Genomic DNA, 12475 nt, shown 5'->3' with positions numbered 1-12475 from the left:
AGGTGACCAGCACTGGACACAGGATTCCGGATGAGGTCTCACCGGTGCCTGGCACAATGGCGTGAATACTTCTTGAGGCCGTTTGGCCTAGGACACCTATCTCCTCCATGGTCCACTGCTCCAGGAGGAGGATACAGAGAGCACACAGGGCTGGGCAGGGAGGACCCAAGCTCTTTGGTGAATCAGGAGGACAGGCCAACGGAGCAGATGGGCAGGAGGACCATTTATTACCTGCACCACTGTCCTGTACTCCGCCAGCATCGCTGTCAGTTCTTCCGCATGGTTTGTTTTCTGTAAAAAGCCCCAAAAAAACAGCTTTGCCCTCTCTGTCATGGTGACTTCTGTTGCTTCAAAGTGGGATCTGACAGATTATCCCCGTGTGGCTGCTTATTAGACATAGGTCTAGCTTTGATCTTAATTGTGAGGCTGCAGCGACACCCGCTGGTTTTGATGAGCACTGACAGCACACCCAGAACCACAATTTGCATAGGTTTTAAAGCCAGAGGGACCACTGTATTCATGACAGGTTTCAGAGTAGCAGCTGTGTTAGTCTGTATCCGTAAAAAGAACAGGAGTACTTGTGGCACCTTAGAGACTAACAAATTTATTTCAGCATGAGCTTTTGTGAGCTCACGAAAGCTCATGCTGAAATTAATTTGTTAGTCTCTAAGGTGCCACAAGTACTCCTGTTCTTTTTTCATTGTATTCATATAACCAGACCTCCAGCATGACACAGGCCAGAGAACTCACCTGCATCAAGCCCCATAACTTCTGTTGGCTGGAAGTTTAAAGGGAGCTGTACACAACACACATCAGTGACATTAATAACACCTGCTCTTACCAATGGCTTTTCATCGCTAGATCTCAAAGCGCTTTGTAAAGGAGGTTAGTGTCATTACACCCACTGTACAGGTAAAGAAACTGAGTTACAGAGCGGCAAAGTGACTGATCCAAGGTCACCTAGCAGGCCAACAGTCGAGCCAGGAGCAGAACCCGGCTTTGCTGAGGGCAAGTCCAGCAAAACAAATGAACAAGAGGATGGACAGAAAGGAAAATTCAGTACTAGGACCACCACCACCCACTCTGTTCGCAGTCACATACCGATTGCTCACCTCAGTAAGGGCAGTGTCTTTGCAGGAGAGGAGAGTTTCATATTCACAGAGCTGGGCCTAGAGAAAGCAAATATGTACTTCATCCTTAGCCCGCCATCAAAGATCTCAAAATGCCTGACGTTCATTGGTAAACTTTAAAATCCCAGTGGGAACGTGGGGTGGCATAGGATCATAGAAATGTAGGAGTGTAAATCCCCATGTCCAATCCCCTGCACTATGGCATTAATCCCATTTTGCAGCAGGGAAAATTGAGGCATGGGGTGGGGAAAGAGACATGTTCCCCCAAGATAACACAACAAGTCAATGGCAGAGTTAAGAATAGAACCCAGGTGGCCTGACGTCCACTTACATGCTCTAAGCCACTACAGGATACAGGCCAAAATGTTGGGAAATTCAAACATTTTAATATGAAAAGTAGAAATAGCATCATTTTTCATAAAATGAATATTCCAAAAATGTTCATATATTTTATAGGAAAATAATTTAGAACAGAATAGTCAAAATGGACCCTTTGAGACTTTCCTGTTGAAAGCGAGATGATCTCGCAAAACCTTTAGATTTTCTCATATCAGCATTTTCAATCGGAAAATTTCTGACCCACTCTGCTTAACTGCGAGGAGGACTTGTACAGATGCAAAAGTCTTTGCTGGGCTCCACATGCTTGCTTGCAAGCTACACAAGGAAGCCAAGAGAAGCTGCGGGTTCTCAGCACTGTTCAGGAGGAGGTACTTAGAGCCTAGTAACTGATTTAGGTGACACGCATGTTTGCATTGGTTGTTAGTACCTTCAGATCTGCCTTCTCAGCAACCAGCCCTGCAACCTTCTGCTTTACTCTGTCTCTCTCTGTGAGCAGCTTCCTGTTCTGTAAAGCAGCCGCAGGTCAAGCTTAGTGTTATTTAGCAAACCATAGCAAAGAGACATGAGAAGGGAGCTCTCTGGCCCCTTCACCAATGAAATGCAGCCACTGCTGGGATGGGACGCACAAGCAGTTGAAAGGTGCAAGCAGCTTAGCATAGGAAGTGAAAATTAATTCCACATCCAGCTAAAACTGCAGGAGCAATTAAGGCAGTTTAAATGCAGTTAGGCCCAGATCTACCATTGACTTCAGTGAAAGTTAGGACCCTAAATATCTCTGAGGATCTGGATTTTGGCCACACTGAAACCTGATCAGGACACTGGGGTTAATAATTCCTGTTCATATTAAAGAATGCCAGGCCACAAGGGGTCAGATGCAGTTTTGCATCTCCCCAGAAAGACGCCAGCTGCAGCAGCACAGCACCCGCTCCTGCTGCTGCACTGGGGCCCTGGAGTCAGCACTGATGCTGGGAAGTGTCCCCTGGGAGCGCCCTGCCTCCTAGCACAACGCTGGGATGCCGGGATAATAGATGTTGAAGCCAGAAGGGACTATTCAGATAATAGAGCTTGACCTCCGGCAGAACACTAAGTATTTTACCCAGAATTTCCCACCACTCACCCCATATCTAGCGGTTGAGGTAAAATGTCTTTCAGAAAGACATCCCATCTTGATTTAGCGACTCTAAGTCCTAAAGACTCCCCCTATCCCTTGGTAAATTGTTCCAATGTCTAATAATCCTCACTCCTGACATTGCACAGCCTGAATGTACCTAGCCTGAGCGTCCAGCCCCCAGATCCTGCTCCGCCTTTGGCTGCTATCTTGAGGAGCTCTCTAGGTACTTACAGACCTTTTAGTCACCTTTTCCCCTTCTCTGTGATGAGCTAAGGAGATTGTATTTCACTGCAAGACAGATTTTCCAGACCTCCTCTGTGCTCTCTCTCAATTCACTACTGACTCAGAGGGGAGACCACCTCCCACTGAGTCACCCACACTGCCCCCCTGCGTGATTCTTGCTGATTTGGCATTAAAGTACAGAGATGGTTGACTTCACAAAGACAGCTCCAAACTTTTGCTACTCTCCAGAGTCCTCCTCACCTCCTCTTGAAGACAGTCCACTTGTAGAGAGAGGCACAGCTGTTCCTTCTCCTATAAGTTTAAAACACAAAACAAACATGGACCTAAACTGTATCCCCCAGTTTGCCTATGACGTTACTAAAGGAATGGCCAAGTCTCGGTTCAATGAATTGCAGGGCTGCCGGTGTTTTTTGTTATCAACACACATTTATTTTTACATCCCCTTGCAATCCAAGTGGTTAATTTGCATCAAGAGCCGAGTGCCCCACGACAGCTGTGCCACGCCAAGAAACCACTCATGGCTGCAGCAGATGGGAACTTTGAAGTGCCCAAAGGTTTAAAGAAAGACAACAAAAACGGAAGTGTACCCAGTGCTGGTGAAAAGCGCCAGATTGATGGTCCTAGGAGTTAGACACCATTCAAGCCTGGATCTCTTTGCTACCCGGACCCAGGGGTGATGGCGGGTTTATAACGCAAAGGACTGTTCTGCTAGGAAGGATGCTGAGCCCCATGAACTCGTTACACGTTTGAGAGGGATGTGTCAGTTTCACAGGGTCACTTTCTGAGGCTCTCAGCAAAGAGAAGACAAGGAAGTTGAGATTTTCTTGGGTGGTTACATAAACAGAGCCCCGCCAGTGGGCAAACACCTGCAGGGAGAGTGCACGACTTGTGCAAAGCCACATGATAAATCAGCTGCAGTTTCAGTTAGTAAACCCAGAAGTCCTGGCTCCCAGCCCTCCCTGCTCTAACCTCATTCTCCCCCACCCTCGAGGCAGTGATAGAACCCAGAAGTCTTAGCCCCACTGCTCTAGCCACTGTTTCCCCAGGGAAATCGGGCTGAACCCCCAGCCAGGGAAATGTTGCTGAAACAAAGACTCACAAGCACCTACCAGCTGCCGGGCTTGTGAGTAGTATTTGCCCTTCTCCTCTTCCAGACTTTTTGCAATAGCCTTCAGGTCTTCTAGTTCATCAGTCACTGACTTAGCCTGTTCCAGGGCCTGTTGCGTGCTACCAAAGAAAGCAGCTGGTTAGGAGAGGCCAGTAATTTAAAGCCCCTTAATTAGCAACAGTCAAAGTAGCCTGAAATAACTGCAGTACAGGGCCAAGTGTTACTGAGTAAGATATCTGAGTTTTCGTAAATGATGGATGTATTCATTATTACTCTTTGTATTTCCGTAGTACATAGAGGCCTAGTGGTTGACCAGGGCCCCAGTGTGCTAGGTGCTGTACAAACCGAGCAAAAAGACGGTCCCTGTCCCAAAGAGCTTCCAAGCCGAGCAATTAATACAGCTGCTAAATTCCCCTCCATAAACACACAGCAGCTACTCAGTTTAAAATATCCAGCACCCAGATGGGGGAGATTGCTGAAGCCTCATGAAATAACAAACAAATAACAACCCCAGACCGAGTGCTTCACCTGCATTTATATACGCCCAGCCAGGAATGGGACATGGAGGCTGTGTCTCAGCATGCCCTGAGGCTGCCCAGCAGCTGGGCATGGGAAGGCAAGGTGACTCCTGTACCCGGTCCACACCTCAGGCAGGGGAATTTAGGGAGGCAGAATGGAATTAGCCAGGTTGGGATGTAGCCAGCAACACCTGGGAGAGCATGCCCTATCCTGTAGTGAGCATGCCTCAGGACCTCAGAGACTGTGAGCAATCAGCGTGTTTAATGTAGACCTCACCCTATCACTTCCAAACAACACACTGGAGCAGTGGGGCCAGCAGTGAGTGCTGGGGAGAGCACCCTCTGTTCAGCCCCCCTCCCGCTCCCTTCAACACAGGCCCCTTAGCACCACACTGGGGCCAGCACTGCCTGGCTGAGGAGAACACATCCTACTGAGTGTCACACACAGTTCTGCGAAGCACACCGCCGCTAGAGCTGTGTTGGGGCATCAAAGTCACCGCTAACCCAGAGAGGGGGACAGTGCCCCTCAGCCTGCTCCCTGCAGTGCCCCCTTCCCCTGACCACCTCCCATCCCATTCACCTTCTCAGTCTGCCTTGCAGCTGGGAGAGCTCTTCGGTGAGGCGGGAGTTGAGTTCCTCAGCTGACTCGATGGTCCTCTGCAGCTTGGCATTCTGCACGGCCAACTTTTTGTTCCCGTACTCCAGGTCTTCAATGCTGCTTATCAAGGCGGCAGCTTCTTCCCTTGGAGACCGGCATGAATGAGGGTAAGAGGGCAGTCGGTAGGGAGATCTCTCCTCACTTGCTCTACCGTCACACCACACAGCGTCACCCACTCATCCCCAGTCTCCACACCACAGGCCCAGCACTGATCGGGGGGACGTTCAGTCACTGAGCCTGAGATTTTTGTCTTAGCCCCACTAGGAAATGAACTGGAACACCCCCACCCCATATCACACCCGACTGGGTGGCAATCAGATGGCAAAGGAGACCTGGATCGGCAGCACCTGCTAAGACCCACACCAGAGAGTGATCAATCCAGATCACGCTAGTCTAAGCCAGCGTATGGTTTCTAGCAGTGGCTGGTGCTGGCTGGTTGGGAGAAGGGTGTGATTGTGAATGCATCTCATTACTGAACCCTGAACACCTAGGAGGATTATCCCTTCCTGACTCCCTAAAGCATGTGAATGGTCCTTGTAACGTTCCTCCGAGGTAGAGGCCCAGTGGCTGCTGTTCGCATACAGTAAAGGATCTAATCCTTTTCAGGAAACTTACACTGGTATGAGCCTCTAATATCCTAATTACATCCCAGCCTTCCTGATTGGCTGACTATAAGAAGTTAGTACTTACGAGTTTACGCTGCTAACATCCCCGCCATATCCTTCTAACTGAGCAGCACTAGAGACAGGCCTCCTCCCCCCTGAAGAGGAAAACCAGAGAGCAATGTCAGGGCCACAGTCTTACAATGGGTTTCTGGTCGTGATGCTCGCAGCTGCCAGGAGCAGGAAAAGCAAATGGCATTGTCCTGCTAAACCCACAGTTGTGAGTTCAATCCTTGAGGAGGCCATTTAGGGCTCTGGGACTAAAATCTGTCCGGGGATCGGTCCTGCTTTGAGCAGGGAGTTGGACTAGATGACCTCGTGAGATCCCTTCCAAGCCTGATAGTCTATGAATTCTGTGAACCTGAAGATCGATATCGAATTATGCCCAGGAACACCTGCTCACTGGCTCCCACTAACCAGCCAGGAGAGGTATTAAGCTGAGGAAAGTTAAGAGTCTTTCTCTTGTCTGTGAAAGGCCACTGGCCCCTCCTGGGCTCACTGGGATGTGACACAGGAGGACGTCACAGCTTCTGAGCTGCGCTGGGGGTCAGGGGTGCAAAGGTTGCTGAATGCTATGTCTGTGTTTCCCCAATCCTGGAGCTATCCAGACAGCACCTGAGTCCTCAGCATAAGGTAGAGCATTCCAGATATTGTTTTCACTTACCCATGGCTACTGGCAGCCTGGCTTAGAGGTTGTGACTGTGGCTGGGATAACTAGAATGCAGAGATACTCTGGCCACCTCCCCGCTTTCCTGTGCCAGAGCCTACTGGGGGGAAAGACCTGGCGTGGCAGGCCTACTCAGTCTATCCTCATACGAAGCCCTCTGTATAATGTAGGGTCTTTTACCGCACCCATCACTGCAGTTTCTGAATGCATCAAAACTGTCAGAGCACCAAAGAAGTGAGGGCAGAGAAAGGCACTTAGGACCAGATCCTCAAAGGCATTTAGGCGCCTAACTCCCATTGGAGTCCAGACTCCTGGGGCGAGCATATCCCCCCTCAGCCTTCTTTTGGCCAGGCTAAACAAGCCAAGCTCTTTGAGTCTCCTTTCATAAGGCAGTTTTTCCATTCCTCGGATCATCCTCGTAGCCCGTCTCTGAACCTGTTCCAGTTTGAATTCATCCTTCTTGAACATGGGACACCAGAACTGCACACAGTATTCCAGATGGGGTCTCACCAACGCCGTATACAACGGTACTAACACCTCCTTATCCTTGCAGGAAATACCCCGCCTGATGCATCCCAAAATCGCATTTGCTTTTTTAACAGCCGTATCACATTGGCGACTCATAGTCATCCTGCTATCAACCAGTACCCCAAGGTCCTTCTCTTCTTCCGTCGCTTCCAACTGATGCGCCCCCAACGTATATCCAAAATTCTTATTATTAGTTCCTAAATGCATGACCTTGCACTTTTCACTATTGTATTTCATCCTATTTCTATTACTCCAGTTTACAAGGTGGTTCAGATCTTCTTGAATAGCATCCCTGTCCTTCTCCGTGTTAGCAATACCCCCCAGCTTCGTGTCATCCGCGAACTTTATTAGCACATTCCCGCTCTTTGTGCCAAGGTCAGTAATAAAAAGGTTAAATAAGATCGGTCCCAAAACCGATCCTTGAGGGACTCCACTGGTGACCTCCTTCCAGTCCGACAGTTCACCTTTCAATACGACCCTCTGGAGTCTCCCCTTTAACCAGTTCCTTATCCACCTTACAACTTTCATATTCACTCCCAGCTTTTCCAATTTAACTAACAGCTCCCCGTGCGGAACCGTGTCGAACGCCTTACTGAAATCTAGGTAAATTATATCTACCGCATTTCCTTTATCTAAGTAATCCGTCACCTTCTCAAAGAAGGAGATCAGATTGGTTTGGCACGATCTACCTTTAGTAAATCCGTGTTGCAATTCGTCACAATTACCATTGACCTCTATGTCCTTAACTACTTTCTCTCTTAAAATTTTTTCCAAGACCTTACATACAGTTCAGTCCCATCATCTGAAGATTGCCCTAAGAAATCCCAGGTAGCCAACTCAGCTAGCTTTCTGGCTGCTTTGCAGAAGCCCAGAATTGGGCCCCAGAAGACCCTTGAACCACATGCCTTCACATACGCAGACAAACCCAGTCAGACACAACCCTTCTGCCCTACAAGCTAATCAAGCTCTTTCTCCTACAGACCAGGCAGGAAGAGCAAGACCGCTGTTGATTATTCTATTTATAACCCTCAGGAGGTGCTCAGATGCTACGGTGACAGAGGGGCTATGCAAGGATTAATTATGAGCATATTTCAAAACCTGGGTGGTTTTCTGTGTCCCCAGCAGAAAGGGCAAGGACAGACGCCTCAGTCAGGCCAATCAGTAGCACAGCAGGCTGCATTACCAAACCGTCTATATTTAGAATTAAATACACTGTCCTTTTTTTATTATCCCTTTCAGCACAACTTACCAGATGGCCACAGGCACATATTGTCCACAAATTTGTCTTGTTCCTTCGTGCTGTCTAATCCCCTGGAAGAAACATAAATTAATAGCCATAATTCCCACTTTATCACCATTTGTACGAAATGAATCGTGTGCTCTGTGCGTATCGGGTGACTTTTTCCTGTTCACCCCCTGCATCTTAATAAACACAAGTTTAGTGGGGGGTGTTGTACAACACTGTAATTAAGGTAGGACGGTCAGTTAATTAGTTGGGGGGTAAGAAACTATCAGGTATATTTAATGATTTAAGTCAGAAAAGCTATGCACGCAATGGGTGAGCCTTAAGGGTTGTCCATTAAGCTCCGACAGAAAGGCCCAGAGAAGGGTTATATTATGCATTTCATGTGGCTGTTTTGTTAGAAGAGAACAGAGCTAGTAAATATTAATATTGATAATGAGAGCTGATTCAGGAAGCCTTTTTTTTTTTGTTAAAGACTAAGAGGCACATATGACATACATACAGAGCTGGATGGCACAAGGCGTGGATTCTTACAGCAGTGTGGTTCTCTGATAAGAGAAAGAGACTCCTGGAACAACTCTGGGAGATGTATATCAAGTCGCTGCAGGGACATAGGAGTCAGGACTCGTGGGCCACAACTCTTGGAGAGAATATAGACTAGGAGGGCAGAGCAGGACTCCTGGGTTCTATTTGCTGCTCTGTGGTGTTGTGTTGTCTAGGAAGTTAGAGCAGGAGGGAATGGAGTCAGGACTCCTGGGTTCCACTGAGTTCCTGGGTAACCCTAGAAGGCCAAGCCACTTGGTAGATGCAAATCGGTGCATAGCATGATATTCACAAGGCCTTAGGTGCTGAATACCCATTCATTTCCATTTTTTTAAAGTACCTTTGAACATCTGGCCTTTCACTTGTCTGTGCCTCTTTCCCTTTCTGCCGATGAAAATCTTACCCTCTCTTGCTGTGGGGTCGTAACACCTAAGCTACGGCTGTTCCTAAATTATCTACGCACCTATCCTGCCGACAATCTGAAATCCAGTTCTTCATGACAGCATGGAAGGTCGGTAAATCCACAGCGACGCCCCTCTCTTCTGGGTCCAGCATTTTGTAAAGCAACTGCAGTCTCCCTTCCTCACAGCTTTGCCCTGTTACCGACTGTAAGTACTCGATAATACGGAAAACAGACACCTGTCCTGCAATCAGAAATTCAGGCACACCAATAATCACCCCCTAGCAAACCGGGAACATTGCTAGAGATGGAAGGTTCATCTTGTGATTACAGAGATGGCCTGGGAGTTTGGAGATCAGTGGAATCAATGGGAGGGAAACCCAGATCCTCGAAGGGATTTAGGTGTTTGAGTTACTAGAATCCCTGTGTAGTTGACAATGGATTTGTGCATTGTCCTAAATCTATATCAAGGAACCTAAATAAAGTGACTTTGTTTTCAAAGTGACCCATTGAGGTCAATGCAACCTCTAATTAACAGGTGGGGCCATCTCTGCTGCAGCTACATGGTAATCTATGCCCCTTCTGCTTCATAGCAGTATAGCCCCCCCCCCCCCGGAAGTTGACCATGCAGCCTGCTGTCTGCTTTCACCTCAACCTTGTTCAGTCCTAGGAGAGTGAAAGATCCCAGGTACAGGACACTAGGATGCAAGATGTGTTTTTCAAAGGTCTTGAGAATGGGAGGCAGGTGCTGAACGCTCACTGGCTGATTCCACTCTGAAAGGAGCCTTTGAATCTAACGCACAGGTTGATTTCCTGGCAGCACTAAAGTGGCTGGGACTCTGCCAGAGTTGTGCATTTCCAGCTGACACACACTAGAAAGCTTTCTACCTGTTTGTTCCAGGTCACAGGCTTCAAACGTGCAGGTCAGTACATGCTCCTCGGAGCATCGGCTCTTGCTGCTGACGGCAGCGCTCTCCCATGACTCTAGTAAGGAAGAGGCAGAGAGACGGAACACTTACAGGCTAAGAACATAAGAATGACCCAGCTGGGTCAGCCCAATGGTCCATCTATCTCAGTAACCTGTCTTCGAAGGTGGCCAGTGCCAGACGCTTCAGAGGGAATGGACAGAACAGAGCAATTATCCAGTGATCCATCCCCTGTCCGTCAGTCCCAGCTTCTGACAGTCAGAGGTTCAGGGACACCCAGAGCACGAGGTTGTATCCCTGACCATCTTGGCTAGTAGCCAGTGATGGACTTACGCTCTATGAACTTATCTAATTCTTTTTTGAACCCAGTTATACTTTTGGCCTTCACAACATCCCCTGGCAATGAGCTCCACCAGCTGACTGTGCATCAGATGAAGAAGTACTTCCTTCTGTTTAAAACCTGCTGCCTATTAATTTCATTGCATAACCGCTGTTTTTTGTGTCATGTGAAGGGGGAAATAACACTTCCCTTCACTTTCTCCACACCATTCCTGATATTATAGACCTCTGTCGTATCCTCCCCCCGTAGTCATCTCTTTTCCAGGCTGAACTGTACTAGTCTTTTTAATGACTCCTCCTACGCAAGCTGGTCCATATTCCATAGCATTTTTGTAGGCCTTCTCTGCATATTTTCCAATTCTATTGCATCTCTTTTGAGATGTGGTATCCAGAACTGGACACAATATTCGAGTTGTGAGTGTGCCATGGATTTATATAGTGGCACTATGATATTTTGTGTCTTACTATCAACCTCTTCCCTAATGGTTTCTAACACACCGTGAGCCGCTGCACATGGAGTGCATGTCTCCTGAGAACTGCATGTCTGGTTCCAGACCTGATTACCCATAAGCAAACTCACCCCCCTTCTGGACTGTCCTATGATCCCATTACTGTGCAGTGGGATAGTGGACAACTGGCCTTTGTGATTACACTATAAGGAACAATCCTGACCTGTCTGAGGGGGCAGGAAGATGGGGAATGGTCTCCCAGGAATTTAATACTACAGGTTTTTCCTCTGCACTAACTTTTCAGATGCCATGATTCACACACACCCTGCAAAAATCCCATACTTATGCCCAGAGATATCAACAGACCAAATTCTGCTTATAGCAGCCCACATCTGGACTAATTCCTTGGACTTAAATTGAGTTACTCGGGATTTATGTTGACGTAACTGAGGGCAGAACTTGGCCTGACAGGTCCAATCACAGGACGTGAGTCAGAGGAGAACTGAGTTCACAAAGGCTGATACGTGTAACCACAGTAAATATGTATGTCTGTATCTTTCCATCTCCATACACTCCCCCACACCCCATCTGTCTGTCATGCAGCAACCACCACGGTACCCAAGCATTCTTTGATCTCTTACCCTGACAACTTGGAATAACCAAGTCAGTGTCCATACTAAAGCAAGCCCTACTGAGCAGCGTGGTGGGAGGCAGCTGTGTGGGACAGGATGATTCATCCACCTCTGTGACTTACCTCAATACAGATAAAACCCAGGCTGCTTCCCCATACACCCTACAAAGACAGCATCAGCGTTCTTTTAAAAGAGTCCCTCTGGCGTAAGAACACAGCATTTCATGCTAGTCAAGGTACAGAGCACCTTACATGAACTCTCCCAGCATTATAGCAAATGTGATCCTTGCTTTTCCTCTTCACACTTAAGCTCACACAGAAAGGCCCCAATCCTGAAATCCAGTCTGCACCACTGGGGCTCCTGTACCCATCTGATTGCAGAATCAGGGCCTAACCTGAGAGGCAGAGCACTAGGCTAGGCCTTCTGAACGCCTGGGTTCTAACCCCGTCTTGCTGTTTGACCTTGGGCAAGTCAACAGTGTTGACGGTGAATTTGTCATCGGTAGGTTTCAGAGCCAACAATCCATTTGGAGGAATCTCTCAGAGCTATTGCTGCAGACTCAGGCAGACCATACTGCTCACTTGACACTTGGGTCACGTTTTCAAGGTGGTATCTGCAACCGTGTGGGTTAGAAACGTGGGCTCCGGTTCAGCAAAGCACGTAAGCACCCTCTGGGTGCCATTTCCTTAGCTCATAAGGTAGCATTAAAGAATGTGAGGTGCTCAAGTAATGGGGGACATAGATAGGTAAAGGGCGCTACGTACCCTCTGACGACTGGACCAAGAGCAATTCTGCAACTGCTGCAGGGTTAGACGTAGTCTCCATGTTCACCGGCTGACCTGTTTCTCCATAGCAGCTGACTTCACCCGAGATCCAGGGGGAAGCGTCCCCTTGCAGAAAAAGCATGTCTCCCGAGGCCATGTCTCCCGTCACCTTAGCTGGCCCTGCAATAAAACAGACAGGTGATGCCCTCCAAGCA

General features: G+C 48.1%; 1 protein-coding gene across 1 annotated transcript in view; it reads right to left on the bottom strand.

Annotated features, from left to right (window-relative positions):
- Positions 1–12475, bottom strand: part of KASH5 (KASH domain containing 5) — a 34481-nt gene that overhangs the window by 15383 nt on the left and 6623 nt on the right. The window contains exons 2-12 of the mRNA XM_050927691.1: positions 12261–12440; positions 10039–10134; positions 9214–9394; positions 8214–8275; positions 5798–5867; positions 5030–5191; positions 3933–4050; positions 3064–3114; positions 1897–1974; positions 1113–1169; positions 232–291 (exon numbers count right to left, since the gene is read on the bottom strand). Coding sequence (XP_050783648.1) covers positions 232–291; positions 1113–1169; positions 1897–1974; positions 3064–3114; positions 3933–4050; positions 5030–5191; positions 5798–5867; positions 8214–8275; positions 9214–9394; positions 10039–10134; positions 12261–12440 — 1115 coding nt within the window. The remainder of the gene's footprint in view (positions 1–231; positions 292–1112; positions 1170–1896; positions 1975–3063; positions 3115–3932; positions 4051–5029; positions 5192–5797; positions 5868–8213; positions 8276–9213; positions 9395–10038; positions 10135–12260; positions 12441–12475) is intronic.

The sequence above is a fragment of the Gopherus flavomarginatus genome, chromosome 18 (assembly GCF_025201925.1).
Source record: "Gopherus flavomarginatus isolate rGopFla2 chromosome 18, rGopFla2.mat.asm, whole genome shotgun sequence".
Lineage (NCBI taxonomy): Eukaryota > Metazoa > Chordata > Testudines > Testudinidae > Gopherus > Gopherus flavomarginatus.
Note: the sequence above shows the minus strand (reverse complement) of the source record. Positions and strands in the feature narration are given on the sequence as shown.